Consider the following 18,583-nt stretch of genomic DNA (forward strand, 5'->3'; position numbering starts at 1 on the left):
TGGCCGTGTGCAGAGGATGCCCAGCATTGTCCATAATGTCCAGCAATTTTTTTAGTGTCCTTTTCTCTGCCACTGACACCAGAGTGTCCAGCTTCATGCCGACCACAGAGCCAGCCTTCCTGATCAGTTTTTCCCAGCCTGGATGAGTCCTTCTTTGCTGTGCTGCTCCCCCAGCACACCACAGCATAGAAAAGTACTCCAGCAACCACCGACTGGTAAAACATCCTCAGGAGCTTCCTGCAGATGTTAAAAGACCTCAGCCTCCTGAGGAAGTACAGTCAGCTTTGGGCTTTTTTATACAGGTGCTCTGTGTTGCATGACCAGTCCAGTTTGTTGTCCACCCACAGCCCGAGGTACTTGTACTTGTTGACCACCTCCACCTCCTCCCCCTCTATCTGAACCGGCAGTGGACCTTCACTGGACCTCCTGAAGTCCACAACCTGTTCCTTGGTCTTTGAGGTGTTGAGTTGCAGGTGGTTTGTGTGACTCCATGTGACGAAGTTCCTCACCAGACTTCTGTACTCCTCTTCCTGATCATCCCAGATACACCCCATGATGGCTGTGTCGTCTGCAAACTTCTGAATATGGCATAATTCAGAGTTGTAGCAGTCAGAGGTGTACAGGGTGAAGAGAAAAGGGGACAGCACAGTTCCCTGTGGTGCTCCTGTGCTGCTGACCACAGTGTCAGGCATGATGTCCTTCAGCCTGACGTACTGTGGTCTGTCAGTGAAGTAGTCGGAGATCCAAGCGACCAGGCAGGGGTCCACCTGCATCCTGTTTAGTTTTTCCTGGAGCAGACAGGGCCGGATTGTATTAAAGGCACTGGAAAAGTTAAGACACAGGATCCTGACCGTGCCTTTTCCCCCGTCCAGGTGTGAGTGGGCTCTATGTAGGAGGTACAGGATGCCATCCTCCACTCCGACATCCGCCTTGTATGCGAACTGTAGTGGGTCCTGGGCATGTTGTACCTGTGGTCGGAAGAGGTTGAGGAAGAGCCGCTCTAGAGTCTTCATAAGATGTGACGTCAGTGCCATCGGTCAGAAGTCATTCAGCTCATTGGGCCGGTTCCTTTTGGGGACCGGGACAATGCAGGGTGTCTTCCATAGGGCGGGCACTCTCCCCAGTTGCAGACTGAGATTGAAGACTCGTTGTAGCGGCTCCCCAAGTTCAGCAGCACACGCCTTTAGCATCCTAGGACACACCTTGTCTGGGCCTGCTGCCTTTCTGGGGCGAAGCTTCCTCAGTTGTCTTCTGACCTGATCCACTGTGACACTGGGAGATGATTGGAAGGAGGTGGGGGGAGATGTCCTGCTGTTGAGAGAGGGGTTGGAGGAGGGGGTGTCATAGGGTCAAGAAGGGGGGGAAGCGAGGGAGGTGGGAGAGTGGGGAGAGGGCTCTGTAGTAAAGGTGAGGGTGGGGGGGTTGTGGGCTGGTCAAACCTGAAGAAGTTGTTGAGTTCGTTTGCCTTCTCCACAGTCCCCCCCCCCCCCCACTGTGCTGTTTTTGGTGTTGTGGCCTGTGATGGTTTTCACACCATTCCAGACCTCCCTCATATTGTTCCTCTCCAACTTCTGCTCCACCTTCCTCCTGTAGGTGTCCTTTGCTTCCCTCAGGCAGCGTTTCATCTCCCACTGTGCTGCTTTCATCTCCTCCTTCACTTTGCTCCTGAAAGCCCTCTTCTTCATGTTGAGGACAGCTTTGACTTCCTGTGTTACCCACGGTTTGTTATTAGGATAACACCGTACCGTCTTAGCAGGGGCGACCGCGTCCACACAAAAGTTGAGGTAGTCTGTCAGACAGTGTGTCGCCCCCTCTATGTCCTCACCATGTGGGCTCAGAAGCACATCCCAGTCTGTGGTGTCATAGCAGTCTCTCAGAGCATCCTCCTTTTCTGGGGTCCATCTCCTGATGGAGCGTGTTGTGACAGGCTGCCTTTGGACGAGGGGTGTGTATTGTATGACTTAAAGTAAAACTATTTAAACCAGTTTTTGTTCTTTTTCTCTATTTAGCATAAACTGCACACTTCGAATATGTAGGACCAAATGATTTATTCTTTTTGAGAATTTAAAAAAATGTATATGGTCTGAATTTATGAAGACAGAATTGTTATCATGATCATGATCATCATCAGTTCTCATTGCCTGATGTGGGTGTAGCTGTATTTGACAGCTAGATAAGGTGCAAAGTGAAACTATGCAGTAAATCAGGCTTGTATATGCTTTGAGAAACCACATACATGTTCAGGGAAATGCTTTCCATATTGATCAAGGCTTTCCATCTACAGTTCAGTCATGTGTAGGCTATATTTATATTTTCATGTCATTTCAGTTGAGTGAATGAAATGCAAATGTTTTCCTTTTGGTTTACCAAAACAAATTATTGAAGGAGTAACTTCATGTTGTGAAGTACACTGGTTCTAAATTGACTTTAGATGTGAATGTGAGTTTGTCTGTTTCTCTGTGTTAGCCGTCTTTTTACAGAGTGTGTGATCCATCACACACAATGCTACATGGGAAACGCTCCAGATTCCCTTTGCAAGGCAAAGCAACTATATGTTGGATGAATGGAAAACTATACATTTATTTTACAAAGCCAGCAAAAATTATCTAGGGCTCGTAGTGTAAATTCAAAAATACCCTTTTCTGTCTTCTGTTCTAAGAACTAAAGGAGGGTTTGGGATCACCTGATCCACCTCAATCTATAAGCTTTATCAAAAAAGAAAGTTTTGAATCTCATCTTAAAATTAGAAAGGCTGTCAATCTCACAAATCCAAACTAGGAGCTGGTTCCACAGGACAAAGGGCAGACAGCTGAAGGCTCTGGGTCACGTTCTACTTTTAGAAACTTGAGTTTCGCCAGCCTGCAGTCCTAGAGCAAAGTGCTCAATATTCATGAGCTTCTTGATCATGACTGCTGTAATAAATTGTAACCAATTAATTCCTTCAGCTTTGTCCATTAATTTTCTAGAATAAAACAATGATATATGACTCTTTGTGTTTTCTAATCCTACACCACGTTACTATAATTACTTATGAGCAAACATGCTGAATGTGTTCTGAACCAGACTGGATTTTCGTAAAAGGGATCATAACACATTTATTTCCTGCAGGTATGAAGCCAATCTTCGCTTAGCTTAAAATTAAAATGACAACAACAACAATAATAATAATAACAAGCTAAGAGTTTCTTGAGTGATCGTGCAGAGTACAAAGCAGCACTTTAAAGGAGTGGTTGAGAATTTGGGTGTAGAGATCCATGCGTGCAAGAACAGGTTGTGTTGTGAAATGGACAAATGCCTAAATGAATACTTAAAATAATCACATGCTGTATTAACAATGAGCCTCCATGACTGTGCTAACTTTAAAAAAAAACAGCTCAATACAGGTTCTTCAGGACATTTAAAGTTAGCACAATTATGACCTCAAATGAATCATGTAAATGAAATCATCTCAAAGAATCATGTAGATGAAATGTTTCTCACAGGAGGATCAGTGGTTTCAACAGTGTAGGAGGCTGTGGTTGCCACAAGATTTGTAAAGGAAACACAAGTTGTAACCACACAATCAAATAAAAAGATTGTGAAATGCCTGCCAAACCAAGCAGGCAATTGTTGTATAGATAAGACTGGATTTTCAGTATCCTCTACCAGAGAAACACTTGCGGGCGGTGAGATTTTATTTAGAACAACCAGTGTTAAAATGTTACCTGATCAATCAATTGAAAATATGACAAGCAAAATGTATAAAGTTTATATGAGATATTGTTTAGAATGGCTGTGGTTAGATTTTACATAAAATCCTTTGAATGCGATACACAACCTACACAAAAGAACACGCCCACTTACACTGTACTACTGAGCGTTCAGACAAACATATGGCGCAACACACCTTCTTCCAAAATAGAAAGAGAAGAATCAGTGTAAAGAACACTAGCAATATCAACAGGGATTTGAGTGCACTGTACTCAAGCTTATATCTATGAACACACTGTCTCAGGGAATGAGGGGAAGAGTTGCTTTCAGAGCATGACATTTATTTTCTCAGCTCACCACCAAAGTGTCTATCCTGACATCAAGTTAGACCAAAGGAGCTTTATTTTTTATTGTTTTATTTTTGTTCTCAAGAACTTTCCAAGCCCTTTTGATTTTGCCATGTCATTATAAAATGTATAAACACTAAAACAGTTCAGCTTGATGCATTGTCAAATAACTTTATTCTGCACTTAAATAGCACCTTAGAAATCTTAGCTTGGTTTTACTTGGTTTTCTCACTGACACATTCAACCTCTCACACCAGTGACAACAGAAATGCCATGCAGGTGCTTGCCTACCATCGGGACTAAGGTGGGATTCAGTGTTGTTCCCAGGGACACCAGAATCTGAAATTGCTACACATAGTCAGAATCTGCTATAAACAATATGAAAGTGTGGATCCGTCCCGCCTTGTATCAACAGCTCACGCAGCTGCTGGTGTATTCGCATGTTTTAAGGCAATGTTTTAAGGCAATGACTCAGTTTTAAGGCAATGACTCATAAGAATATAAAAAGGAGTTGAAGAAGAAAACACCAAAGGCTATAATTATTAAGAAGATAAATTTAAATATACTGCCTACCATTCAGGTTTATAGTTTGCTTCTTTTTTCATATTGCTTACCTTGTTGCCATGCTTTGACTAAGAGAATCTTCCAGGTTAAGCTGAATGTATTATTTGAACAGTGTGATAAGTGAAATTTAAAAACACATGTATGTAACTCAAACAGTTCACTGTAAATGATTTGAAGTTATCAGCTTACATTGAACAGGTCGATTACCAGTTCTTTAATTACAGGTTAAGAACTGTCATACTGTCATTTGGCTTCATTGGTAATCTGTTATGAAACCTTTTCACAAGAAGCAGCTACGCCCAGTTTTGTTTACATAACTCCTTTGACAGTGACACACAAAGGGACTGCTTAACAAATTGAAATGTTTTAAGAACTACTAGACATGATCCCACGCATAAAGTAATCTGCTGTTTAACAAAGGTTAAGTTTTTTTTCTTACAACAAAACCGTTCATCTTAGTTTATGTATATCTGGTTTCTTGTTTTGTTGTTTTATTAACCCTTGTTCATTCTCAGCACACCAGCAGTGTATTCAGACCTGTGTTGTCTGTGTGACCTCGCCAGTCTTGTCTGATCAACTAACAGATGCTTTTTTGCATTGTGTTGCTAACTTTTCTCCACATGTATCATGTCAGTCTTTTTAAATCCTGCATCAGTTGTGATTATATTGATAAGATTTTTTTCAAAAAAGATTGTTAGGGACAAAAGAAATATTTTAATGTGTATCTGCTCATTAGATTGTTTTATGTACTTTAATAATGAAGGCTTGTAGAGCAAGGCCACCTTTGACTCACACACTGAAAAACAGGAAGTTTTAGTGCACAGGCCTATTAATAGATAAGACAGAAAAGAGGAACTTTCCATATAAGCAATGTTTGAGACTGTGTGACGTGTAAAGTACCAAAATAACACCTATATGAGACACAGCTTATGATTCTAATGTTAGAGCTCTTGCAACTGGCGTTTGAGCTGTGCAGGGGTCTCTCTCTTCTGGAAGATGATTGAATAAAAAGAAATATAACTGTTTTAACACACTATGAGTCGGTTTTCTCTGTTCTGTCATGGGGAAAAAGGATCGGGGTTTAATAAGATGTACAAATGACCTTGTGAAATCATCACACACATCACGGCACATGCATCTCTCAGGTCCTGTGTCAGGTTTTTGCTGGATTTTTTTTCCTGTTCCTCAGGACACAAATGAAAGTATGTAAGATGTAAAATTAGGAAGTCCCCCTCTATTTTCTAAATGTTTTAAGTGTTACTGACTCACACCTTACTTGACAAGCCACATTTCTTATGTCTCTAAAGGTTGACGAGATGACTCAGTGGGTTTGTAATGAGATCTTGAAACTCCTTACCAGTGAAAAACCAAGTCAACCATGAACGATTGTCGTTTTTAAATCTGGCGAGTTGCCGGGTCTGGGTTTGTCATATAGCTCTCTCATTTGTCAAGTGGAATTTGTTTTATTTATTTATTCACTATATTTTTATTTCTTTGCAAGCAAATGCAGAAAAGAAATTTAGTGAAGTAAAAGTTTGCTGGAACAAAATAAAAGAAAACAAAATGAAACTGTATAATCACTTTTTGAACAAACGCTAAAATTGAGTCACCCCTCAAATTACTTGTTATTGTTGTTACTTGTTTTTATCTCTGACATTTTTTCCTAGATTTAACTAAACAGCATGGGAATAAATGATGTGTTTTTGTGACAGGCTGCTAATAACAAAGTGCCTAAAGATACCATTTAATCCTGATTCTTTGCTAAGTTGCCTGCTTTGTGTAGACACAACACCAAGGCGTTCCCAGGCCAGCCAAGAGATATAATCTCTCCAGCGTGTCCTGGGTCTGCCCCGGGGCCTTCTCCCAGTGGGTAATGCCAGGAACACCTCACCCAGGAGGCATCCTTGTCAGGTGCCCGAACCACCTCAACTGGCTCCTTTTGATGTGGAGGAGCAGCGGCTCTACTCTGAGCCCCTCCAGGATAGCTGAACTCCTCACCGCTGCTTGTATCCATGATCTCGTTCTCAACTGGCCTCAGATTTGGAGGTGCTGATTCTCATTCCCACCGCTTCACACTCAGCTGCGACCTGTTCCAGTGCGAGCTGGAGGCCATCACCCGATGAAGCCAACAGAACCACATCATCCGCGAAAAGCAGAGATGAGATTCTGAGGCCACTTAAGTGAAAGCCCTCCGCCGCCGGATCTGTCCAGCGTCCTCCCCCCGCCACCTGATCCAACTCACCACCAGGTGGTGATCAGTTGACAGCTCAGCCCCTCTCTTTACCCGAGTGTCCAGGACATATGGCCGCAATCATTCCTCTGAGAATGAGAGAAAAAGCAACCAATGTTCAAAAAAAAACTTTGAAACATCTTCATGAAGTCTACTGCTCATGACCATTTAAAAGTAAAGTACTACAAAGTCTGGCTTCTTGTAATAAAAATAGAAAGAAATGAAAGTGGCTCAAAGTGCTTCCCCAGCACTGTAAAATAAATAATTCATGAGTATTTACCATTTACTTTGGATAATCTTAACAATCTTACTCTTGTCCTCTGTTGCATTCCCTTGAATAGTACAGACCTCTGGGAATTTCGCCTACATTTGTGCAACCCTGTGGACGGCTTTTTGTCTTTCTTTCAAGTCACCACAAACCTCCCAGCACAAGATTACAGGGTACTCATTTCTGAAACACAACTCAACAGCATTCTTTGAGAGCCCTTTGTAATGACAATACTTTAGGGGAAAAAAACTATTGAGAAACCACTTATGAACTCTGAGAAACCTTGTTGTACATCTAAGTACTGAATACCTAAATATATTTCTAAAGGTGCTACTGGCATGAAATTCTGTGGTCGGCAGCAACTCACCCCATCAAACAGGAAAGAAATTGGTGATGACAGCTTTAAGACTTAAGCACACTACTATATATAATTATCAGTTACTTACCTCAAGATGGGTTAATTGGATAATCCAAATTGCCACTAGGTGTGAATGTGAGTGTGAATGGTTGTCTGTCCCAGTGTGTTGGCCCTGCGACAGACTGGCGACCTGTCCAGGGTGTACCCTGCCTCTCGCCCTATGACAGCTGGGATAGGCTCCAGCGCCCCCCGCGACCCTGGAAAGGATAAGCGGAAGCGAATGGATGGAAGATGATACTGTTTTCATGACATGGATTTACCCCATTACACCTACATTTACCTACACATTATGCCTATTAGAAGGAATGTTAGTCTGATAAAGGCAAAACCATTAGGCTGATGATATTTTTTAATATGCATCTATGTCTTAACATAACTAAAACCACTCTTTTCAAAGAAAAAAATGGCAAAGCAGCAGCTTTTTTTCATTAGACTACTACACAGATTGTTCCTCAGATCCAAAAAAAACAATAAAGCACTTTAAATTAAAAAAACAAAAACAAAAACACAACGCCACATTGCTAGTGCAATGTGCAATGTGTGCAATGCATATTTTAATCTGATATTCCAAAATGTGGCAACATTTCAGAATGGTAATGACTGCTTCACATGTGAAGAATGAAAATTATTTGTGCTATGTATTATGATGACCTTTAAGAGATGAAGGCTCAAAACTGCCTTGAGTATAATTTGAAGAAGCACGTAAGCTGCACTTTTGTTCTTTAAGTTGTTTTTATCTGTCTTTTCTTTTGGTTTAGCAGAATTGTTGTTATGCAGGTTTAAAAGTATGCAGCAAGCCTAATCTCCCCTGAAGCGACAGGATCACTAATCCTGTTTGACTGACAGCTGATATGTAGGGAAGTACAAAACAAAAAACAACACAGACATTGACTCAACACTTCAAATAAAAGTTGTGCATACTAAGAATAAAGTTTAATTATTTATTAGTTAATTAATGTCAAATGTAAAATTCAGCCAAATTACATCATGAAAGGTTTCAGTGGTTTAAGATACTTAAGAATGAACTGCTGATAAGTTAGACAAACAAGATCTCAAAATTATGGTATAATCTGCTCCACTGGCTGTGAAGAGAAATAGAATATCTGAACTGATTCAGATATTATACAACCGGCAGGCTTTGTTTAGAAGCTCTGAAGTAGAAAATGGATAACTAAGCACAATACTGTGTTGAGATTAGCTTACTGAAACACAACAGTTAAAGACACATGACCCCAGCTCTGCACATAAATGATTTTACACTCGTATATTATTCATGTTAATATGCAGTCACTCAAAAGAATCCCATACAGCACTGTGCAAAAGTCTCAAGCCACCCTTTATTTCTTCATAGAGCCAGACTTTGTAGCATTTTTTTTTTAAATGTAATAGTCTTGATAAATAGTGTTCCAGGGTTTCTGGATGTCTTTCAGAGTTTTTTCGTTGAACACTGACAGATAGACAATAGAGACCAAGCAAACTGAAAGACTTCCAAGCGATGCTTGTTATTGTTTGGCTACCAGTATGGTGTTTCAACACCTCAGTACAAACCTGTTGAGCCATCTCATCAACTTTAAGAAATCTAACAAATGGGGTTTGTCACATAAGGTGTGAGTCAGTAACACTTTGGAAAACATGTAGATAATAGAAGGGGACTGAATAACTTTACATCTCATATGCTTTTCATTCTGGGTAAGTTTCTTTTTATAGTACAATAATAGACAGCAGTTGTTGTTGTTTTTTCCTTGTATGATGTCCAAGAAAAAAACCTTGCTTGCTTTTTTTCGTAAATTTTTACAACATTTAAATTTTGCAAAGAAAGCAAAAAGACAACAGATGGATACTGAGGGTACAGACTTTAGTCAGACTCAGGAGAATAACATTTTAGTGAGAACATGCTCAAAGCTAAAATGTGATTGACTCATCAATTCAAATGCCGATCATACAACAACTATTAAAAAACAGCAGCTTTAAGTCTTGGTTGCAATAGGTTAACTGACTTTTTTGTATAGTAACTTTTCTGTTACTATTAAAATGGCTTTGCTTTTATTTTTGTTAAAAAATATATATATATATACTAATTAAGTAAACTGCTATTGATATTGTATACAAGATCCTAACAACTGCAATAGTTGTCTTGTTTATTGGCGCTTGAGAGACAAGTAAAACCGGCAACACCAGAAAGAAAAAGCATAAACTAATTCCCAGCACTCACTGTGACTGTTGCTGTCGTTGTATTTTGAAACATGCTGACTCTTTGACTTTTTGTTAAGTTAGTCTCATTTTATTCATTATTTAATTTGCATATGCAAAAATCACCAATAACTTACTGTTATTGACACCTTCCAACTGTATGTAGTAGCAAAGTTTACTTTTTGTTTCCTTAAACAGAAAGTCAAGAAACATCACTGTGCATGTGCGTGTGTTTCAAAGTAACGCACCGTGATTTTCTTGTACAAGTTATAGATAGTTAGATGCACAGATAGACAGACAGGCTGGAGACAGAAAAAGGGGAGTGTCTAAAAATAAAACCTGTTTGCATGACATAGCAAGAGAGGCGTCTGTCATGTGTACAGTGGAAGAAGCAGGTTTTTTGGCCGGGAAAATAAAGGCAACAAGCACTAGATTTAAAGGGAACACATAGGAAGGTGGACTACTTGAAGGAAAGAAATCATAAAGTCAAATACATTTTCTTTGATTGTGAGATGGCCTTTTAAATACCCATTTTCTGTATTTTTGGATAGTCTGCATTTAAAGCTACTCAAGTGAGACATGACAAGAATAACAACTTTTAATCTGATTAAAAAATACAAATATAAAACCAACCCCTTTATAGCGACAAATCGGCTACTGAAGCAATAACAGTCTTTTTTTTTTTTTTTTTAAACAGGATTTAACATGTTCATTTCACCTGTAAAGTTAGACATTTTTATCATTGGAGTCTATGGCGACTGACTTACTACCTTGCAAGAATGAAATCACCATTGGAGATTTTAAATGCACATTCAGGCGACCGAAAGGTCAACCACATAGTCAGGGGTGCTTTCTATTTAAAACTCATTACTCACAACTCACCAGTGACCCTGCCCAATATGGAGGGCCATGAGTGGCAAATGAATTAAATAAATATATTATTAAATAATTCATTAAATGTGTCATTATTAACATACATACATCAATAACATACATACATGTCTATTTATTTCATTTAAAATATCATTGTATTTATTTGAAATTGTATTTATTTGATAGCACATTTTTGGGGTAGCTGTAGCTCATGTGGTAGAGCAGGTCACCTACTAATTGGAAGGTTTGTGGTTTAATCCCTGTCTGCTCCAGTCTGCGAGCCAAATATCCTTTGTACAATACGAACCCAAAGTTGCTCTCCGATGCATCTACTGGAGTGTGAATGTTAGGTAGAAAGAGCATAAGAAAAAAAAGTGCTTGTAGTGAATGAGACAAGTTGTGTGAAGCTCTCTGAGTGCTCAGATAGAGTAGAAATGCACTACATAAGAACCAACCCATTTAATGATATATTCATTACTTCATTTTAGCACTTGTGGCCCTAGGCCTACATTTGTAGATAATAATTACAGGTTGTTAAAGTGTAGGCACAGTCTTGTTTTCTGCATACCACATAATGTGATTTTGATTATGGCCCTACTGGTTCTCGCCTACTTAATTTTATTGATAATCAAATCGAATCAAATCTATTTTTCAAGTGCATTTTATTTATTTAAACAGTTAAGCGTGTTTTAAAGTTTTACAAAGCACATGCAGTCATCCTACGACTGAAACAATGTCAGTGTGTGAGTGTGTGTGTGTGTGTGTGGGGGGGGGGGTACCCATTCAATGCGCAAAAAATATAGCGCAGTCGGCTTAAGTCGGCGGTAATAACAGTAAGGTACATAGTAAGGTAAGGACCCTACCATAACACTACTAATATTAAAGGCATCACTGGGTTTGGTGGACATTTTTATAACGCATAACTGGGCAGCCTTTCAGACTAGCTAGTCCCAAAAGTCCAAGTTTAACGAGGAAGCAATTTGTCAGCCTGTGAGAGTCTGTGTGTGGGTGGCTGCTCACCAGGTACGCGTATATTACACGATGCTATTTTTAATTTCTGCTGACCGGCGGAACCGGAAGAGGAAAACGCAGGGATTAGTGTGTTTACAACTCCTAGCATCCTGGGTGCACCCGGCATCAGCCTGCCATCAGACACATGCAATTTGCATTTGCAAGCTGGTGGGCTTGGCCTATCGTATAGCAGCTTCTATTTTTGCTTTCTTTCCTGGGTTGTTGTTTAGGTGGTGGTGGTGGTGGACTCCAGTTGTTCTGTAACCGTCGCAGCGTCGGGCCACCCACCATCTGTGGAAGTGGGACAAGGGAACAGATGGCGCATCCAAGCCGGGCTGCAGGGTTGCTGACGCTGAGCGTTCGTGCAGCGCTGGAGATGAGTATCAGTCATTAAAATAAAGCACTGGTGCCGACTACAGCACAGTGCGTTTTTCATTGTTACCAATGCCAGTGTGGTTGAGATAGAAGAGGGGTGGGGGGACTGGAAGCATCGTATGTCGACCAACTTGATGCGCAACGATCGGGCGACGATTTGACCGCTGGCATCAACCTAATCCCTTCTGACGTGTCTCTGTCTCGGTGAACAATGGTTGACAATCGCTACGCCACAGCTCTGGTCATCGCCTGCGTGTTGAGCATCATAGCCACCGTGTATCTGTCGGTGGCCATCGGAACGCAGCACTGGTACCAGTACAGCAGCCCCACGGTGCGCGGAGAGGCCAACATATCCGAGCTGCGCTCCCTGTACGAGGAGTTCATGGACGGAGAATTCGATGAGAAAACCTACAGCGACACGCTGTTCCGTCTTAACGGGACTGTGGGCCTCTGGTGGCGGTGTGTGCTTGTTCCTGCCAACGCTCACTGGTACAAAGAGCCAGGTATGTATATGTGCCGACGTCAGCAGCCCAGTGGCCTTGTAGCTTTGGGTAAAGTTGGATAATTCACATCTCAGAGGGTTCAAGCTATACAAAGATGGCTTTTGCTGCTCTCTAATTGAGCATCTTGTCTCAGGCAGGTGTGGCTTATTCCCAGGCCTCTCCTCTGTTTTCATCACATCTCCATGGAGAGCATTTTATTTTGTTTCCCACTACACAGACTTGGACAGGAAATCAGTTCCAACCTTTTTCCTCCACTTATTCATTATAGGGTCACTGGAGGGAGGAGGGTTGACCCTGTGCCAGCTGTCACAGGGCAAGAGGCTGGGTGCATACCCAACAGGTCTGCCTGTCTCCTGCAGGGCTGACACATATAAATAATAATTCATAGCTTCAGCCAGTTTAAAATCACCAGTTAACCCAACACCACTAACTGCATGTCTTTGGTTTCTGGGAGGGAGCTGGAGTGGAAGAACGTGCAAACTCCACACAGAGTGGATGCTTGCTTCCTGGTGCTAACCACCTCACCAACATGCCATTCAATTTTAACCGCTGTTTCCAATCAGTTTGGTCACTCTGTTTTTTTGATCACCAATTTATCACTTTCATTTGTAGGTGACAAGCCAACCGTACACTAGGTGTTTCCTGCCGTGGTTAACTCTATTTCTTCTCATAATGTGAGAAAGTTTTCTCAGGGCTTTCACGTTTCCTTTACATTTTGTGTGCGTTAGTACAACCGGTTTCTCCACAGGAAGTACAAAACTCAGTGTTGGAAATAAAAAATGTAATTCAAATGTACAGTAAATGGAGTATAAATGGGAGGCTGATCTCTTCTAGGTGCCAAGATGGTGCTGGAGTGTCGAAGCTTCACTCTACCTCAACAGTTCACTCCAAAGTACAAAGAACCAGGGAACCACAACAGTGGGGAGGACATGGTGCGCACATGTAAGTTCAGCCACAGGTGTATGCTTTTTAAAATATGCAAAAACCGCACTGAGATGCTAGAATATTATATATTCGATTCAGCCTCTTGTCTATGTAGTGCATTAATTACATGTGATGTCGAGTACTACATTATTATCAGTCAGGGCAGAATCTTATCTCACACTTCACTCTGTCTGTATGTGCAGACCTGTGGAGGTGCCAGTTTCTGTTGCCGCTGGTGTCTCTGGGTCTAGTGGTGTTGGCAGGTCTGACTGGATTCTGTGCCTGCCTGTGCCGAAGCCTCACCCCAACTCTTGGAATAGGAGTGCTTCACCTGCTGGCTGGTAAGAGCAATGTTGAAATCCATACATGCCGTCAGACTGTGCAATTAAACAGTTTAGTAAGGTTTCAGGAATGTAACCTATTAGTAGGGATGGGTATTGATAAGATTTTAACGATTCCGATTCCATTTTTGATTCTGTTTAACGATTCGATTCTTTATCGATTCTTATTTTTAAAAAGGAGAACACTAAGGTCGATTAGCTTAGAATTTTGTTTTATATCTTCTCTTTGAACAAGATAGAAATTTAGGAGTAACATGGCCTTATAAACCCAACAGTGAGATCTTAAGAGATCCAGCCTATGGCTCTTCAATGGGGTGTCACAGGGTCCCCGGGGAAAATTGTAAATGTAAAATAATAAAATAAATATTCTTCTGTAGCAATAACAAAGTATAACACAAATTATTCTGTAGCAATTACACAAGAATATCCAGTAATGTCCCTGCCTACAATTAAACACATTCACTTACCATCTGCTGTGGCAAATGGCTGCAAGGCTTTTACCACAAACTAGTCACTGCTCGGTGACATTCGGGCCTGAAAAGAGACGCTACCGGTAGACTGCAGCGACAACTGCCAGCGAGCGCCAGCCAGACTCTGTCTGTCTCTCTCATCACGGTCACCTAAATGCACAGTAATGGCAGGTTTTGTAATAAAGCAGATCGCGCTAACATAATATGCACTGTTAGTTGATTATTTACCTGCCGCATTAACGGGAGATGACGTGCAAACCACTGCTGCTGGGTTGAGATTCACGAGTCCGGAGCGGAATTAAAGACATTCATTTAAGTTCAATCGCGTGTTTTGTGAGCAAATGCTTTTGCATATTCGTAGTGTTTCCTCCCTTAAATGAAATACCTACTTTGCAAGTATTGCAAGTTGCCCTGTTGTCATCCGTTCTGGTAAAGTATAACCAAACTTTTGAGCGTTTGACCCGCTTAGGCGCCGTGTTTCCTGCCAGGTACGCTCCGACGCTCCGCAACGTGGTGACGTCATTCGGGGCGACTGGAATCGATAAGGGAATCGTTTGCAAAAATGGCAAACGATTCCAAGGAATTGAAACAGTGGGAACCGGTTCTCAACAAGAACCGGTTTTTGATACCCATCCCTACCTATTACATCTGAAAGTAGCTCTACAAACTTATGTAAATATAGTTCTCTCCATGGTTTGTTAATGCTGTTTTAAGGCATGAAAATCAGATATAATGTAGTCACAGTGTCCATCTTTTATGTACAGTCTGCGGTTATAGTGCATGTTGAGTCAGTCTCACATTGTCACGACTGGGAACAGAGCAGAGCTGTTGGCAAAGTGGACCTATCATACACATTTTCAGCTTTTATTCTTGGTCACTAAAAGAAAATTGATCAATAGTTGAAAATAATCTTTATTTTTTCAGTTCAAGCACTGTCTGAAACACACTGTTAGCATTAAATTTAGGAAGCAGAGTGTTTAAAGCAGTCTGGAACCCAAGCTTTTAGCTCACAGCGATTACTTTTCCATAACTAAGTGTGTCTGTACGCCGTCCAGGTCTCTGCACCTTAGCCACAGTGTGCTGCTTCCTGGCGGGGATGGACCTGCTCCACAGGGTGTCGATGCTACCCGACACGGTGGACGGCTCTCTCGGCTGGTCGCTGTACCTGGCCCTCATTTCTTCACCTCTCCACATGATGGCTGCCGCTCTGCTGGTGTGGGCGGCACGCAGCCATAGTCAGAACTACTACCGCATGACTGCCTACCGGGTGGCATAGACTGAGATGTAGCTCTGGATCTGACATCAAAATGCATTTTTTAATGAGATGTAGGGGGGGGGTTTCTCTACATATGTGTTTTTCTCCCTCAAGGATTAAGGATTTTTGCATGTACTGTACAGTAGTGACCCTTCTTGCTGCATTAACAGATTTGATCTTCCGGGGGGGGATATGGAAATGGTTTGCAAATCAGATCAGCCAGAACAATATGTATAATGTAGTACACGTGTGCTTCAGATTAACTTAAATCGAAGCAGAGAAGCATTAGCAGTGCCCTACTTTCATACAACATATAAATTTAATCAAAATTCTCAAAGCGCAGGTCAGTCACATCGGAAAAGTAACTAAATTTTGATTTATTTTCATAGTTTTGTTTTTTGGAGGCAGGGATAAGAATAGCATGACCCTATGAACTGCATACATAGTAGCAGTGAGCCTGAAAAATGAAAAAAAAAAATCTTGTTTGGAAGTGAAAGTAAAAGCAAGTTCTTAAATTACTGTTTACACAGGTTTCACATGTACTGACCACAGTTGTCTTTCCATCTCGTCCCATCTTATCAGATTACAGAGATTTTGTGATATTGCTGTTCTTCCTGTTTGTTTAAGTCACAAGGGCACATGCATACAGCACATTTTTAAACATCTTTGATCTGTTGAAAATTCAACAGGATTTAATTTTATCTTTTGAAAAAATCACAGTTGTGGTCATAGGTTTCTTCAGTCCAAAATAAAGCTTACATTGTAAAAATACAATCAAGTTAACAGGCGTATAATGGAAAATATTTAAACTTGTGCAATTTTTGTTGATTTTGTTGACAATGTTTTGCGCAAAGCTAACAAAGAATCACAGTAGGAAGTCAAATTTGTAGTTGTTTTTTTTTTAATGAACAAAGAAAAAAGCTGCACACTGATTACTGTTCCTTGATATGCGTGATGTTATCATTTAAATGGCGCTGACCGAAGGCACTTTAGTGATAAGCAAGCACACTTAGTAGTAAAAGAAGAGTTTGGGAAAAGTGTGTATTTACTGACCTCTGCTGGTGAAATTTTCTAGTCTGCTGCACACGTGATTGCAGCTGGATGTGATGACGTTCCTATTCGTTGCACTCGAAGGATGTGGCTACTAGATTGCAATGATGATTAGTGTATTTACAGAATGTTCCCATGACTAGAATTTAATTTACATTTCTGTTTCGAATCCTCTCTTATTGTTGTTGTTTTTTTACTTAAGTGTATTTATTTATTTATTTATTGTTTATGGTAGTTACTATGTTCAGACTGTGTATAATTTGTTTACCACATGATGTATGTAGTGCATTGCTTTGTTTGCTTTTTGATCACATTTGTCATGTTGTGACTGATTTTTGTAGAAAAAAGTGAAAAACACAGTAGTGCTCATTCACTAATGTGTTTAACCGACCCCGTACATTCATGAAAATAATTTTCTTAGTTTATAATTGGGTGTTTTTTATTGTTTATTTAATCGATGTATGTCCCTCAGCTGACTGATTAATGTCTTGAAAAACAAACATAAACTGTTTCAGTTTCATTTCCCTGGTTGGCACTATGAATGTACTTTAAAGGCCATATTATAATAAGCTACAGCATTTCTTTGCACCTAAATTCATTTCAAACATTGCTGTAGTAATCAGTAGTGAATTCCTATATTTTTGAAATGTAAATATGAAAATAATTAAATACATTTGGAGAAAAAAAAATATCATTATTGCCCAAATTCATGATATGTGTTTGTGGAATATCACCGCTGATAAAGATTTATGAGCTTCATGAATATCTGTGAAATGATGCACCGTTCGTCTCATTATGAATCAGACTGTATTTTACACATTCAGTCTTTAAATACTAGAAACTCAATCCCTGAATGCATACCACCATGTGTTGTTTGTGAAAGAGTTCTTCATCCCCCAGTTGTGAGCTGCAACGGTTAATAGCTGTATATTTAAATATTGTGTGTGAGTGTGAGCAAGCGTAACACATGTTGTCATTTCAATAAAAGCTTTTGTAAAAGTTGAATTCAGTCATCAGTGTCATGTGGTTAACATCTTCTGATGCAAATTCCTGCTCATTAGCTTGTTGCTCCTGCTCCATCTGCACCCAGATTGCAGGAATCATCACTGTAGCCCAGCTGTCGCAGAGCGAGTCACTGGGTACATCCTGGACGTGGTGCCAGTCTCTTGCACGGCTTCCGTTTTTCCTTTGCATATTGACTTTGGTTGTACAGCTGGTTTCTCCTCAGGAAATACAAAATACTCCAAGATTTTAAAAAACAACAGTAATGTTTGAAATAAATGGAATTCATATGTACAGTAAATGGAGTTTAATGTGTTTAAACACTGAAAGCTGATCTCTTCTAGGTGCTAAGATGGTGCTGGAGTGTCAAAGTTTCAATCTACCTCAGCAGATCACTCCAAAGTACAAAGAACCAAGGAATCACGATAGCGGGGAGGACATGGTGCACATGTGTAACTTCAGCTACAAGTTTACATGTGATGTTGACTAATAGATTAATTAGTCTTTGCAGAAGTTTGTGTCATGCAGAGGAAGGTACTTAAAGGCCTCATTCAATTGAAATCTCACATCTCCCTCTCTCTGTATGTGCAGACCTGTAGAGGTGCCAGTTTCTGCTGCCACTGTTGTCTCTTGCTCTGGTGGTGTGGGCAGGTCTGACTGGATTCTGAAGTCTTAGAATAGAAATGCTTCACCTGCTTCCTGGTAAGAGCAATATTCAAATGTCTGTATAAGTAAACAGTTTACTAAGGCTTCAGGAATGTGACCTAGTACGTCTGAAAGTCGGTTAGTCAGTTTAGAAATACTTTGACAGTAATTATAAGTTTGCAAATTATAATTATAATTTGCTTTATATCTGTTTTTTGGGCAAACAAAATACCCAGCCTATTTTATATCACAGTGAATTATAGATTCACCGTGCTAACCGTGTTAGCTAGCAATAGCGAAAGCTAAAAGGTCCATAGCTCCACAAAGTATGGTTCAGTCCGTTCTTTGTTATTGGTTTGTTTTATTTTTTAAAACAAAATGTCAAAAGGCCTGAAAACTATAATGATATAGCGTGATCACAGTGTCC

General features: G+C 40.5%; 1 protein-coding gene across 2 annotated transcripts; it reads left to right on the plus strand.

Moving 5' to 3' along the window:
* Positions 1 to 9,099: 9,099 nt before the first annotated feature.
* Positions 9,100 to 17,514, plus strand: LOC100690158 (claudin domain-containing protein 1). Of its 2 annotated transcripts, none has more exons than XM_019355871.2 (4): positions 9,100 to 9,206; positions 13,304 to 13,411; positions 13,597 to 13,734; positions 15,260 to 17,514. In XM_019355871.2, the coding sequence occupies exons 1-4, from the start codon at positions 9,191 to 9,193 to the stop codon at positions 15,478 to 15,480; spliced, it is 483 nt and encodes a 160-aa protein (XP_019211416.1). In that variant the 5' UTR covers positions 9,100 to 9,190; the 3' UTR covers positions 15,481 to 17,514. The 2 variants fall into 2 exon arrangements, with proteins under 2 accessions (XP_019211416.1, XP_003459185.1); XM_003459137.5 differs by lacking the exon at positions 9,100 to 9,206 and adding an exon at positions 11,369 to 12,469.
* The last annotated feature ends 1,069 nt before the right edge of the window (positions 17,515 to 18,583 follow it).

This window comes from Oreochromis niloticus, linkage group LG3 (genome assembly GCF_001858045.2).
Source record: "Oreochromis niloticus isolate F11D_XX linkage group LG3, O_niloticus_UMD_NMBU, whole genome shotgun sequence".
Lineage (NCBI taxonomy): Eukaryota > Metazoa > Chordata > Actinopteri > Cichliformes > Cichlidae > Oreochromis > Oreochromis niloticus.

What these genes read in the sequence shown, in the direction of transcription:
- LOC100690158 (XM_003459137.5), top strand. Translation starts at nt 12,178, where the DNA reads ATGGTTGACAATCGCTACGCCACAGCTCTGGTCATCGCCTGCGTGTTG. An exon ending in TCACTGGTACAAAGAGCCAG is followed by an intron (nt 12,470 to 13,303) that starts GTATGTATATGT and finishes GATCTCTTCTAG; the next exon opens with GTGCCAAGATGGTGCTGGAG. An exon ending in AGTGCTTCACCTGCTGGCTG is followed by an intron (nt 13,735 to 15,259) that starts GTAAGAGCAATG and finishes TACGCCGTCCAG; the next exon opens with GTCTCTGCACCTTAGCCACA.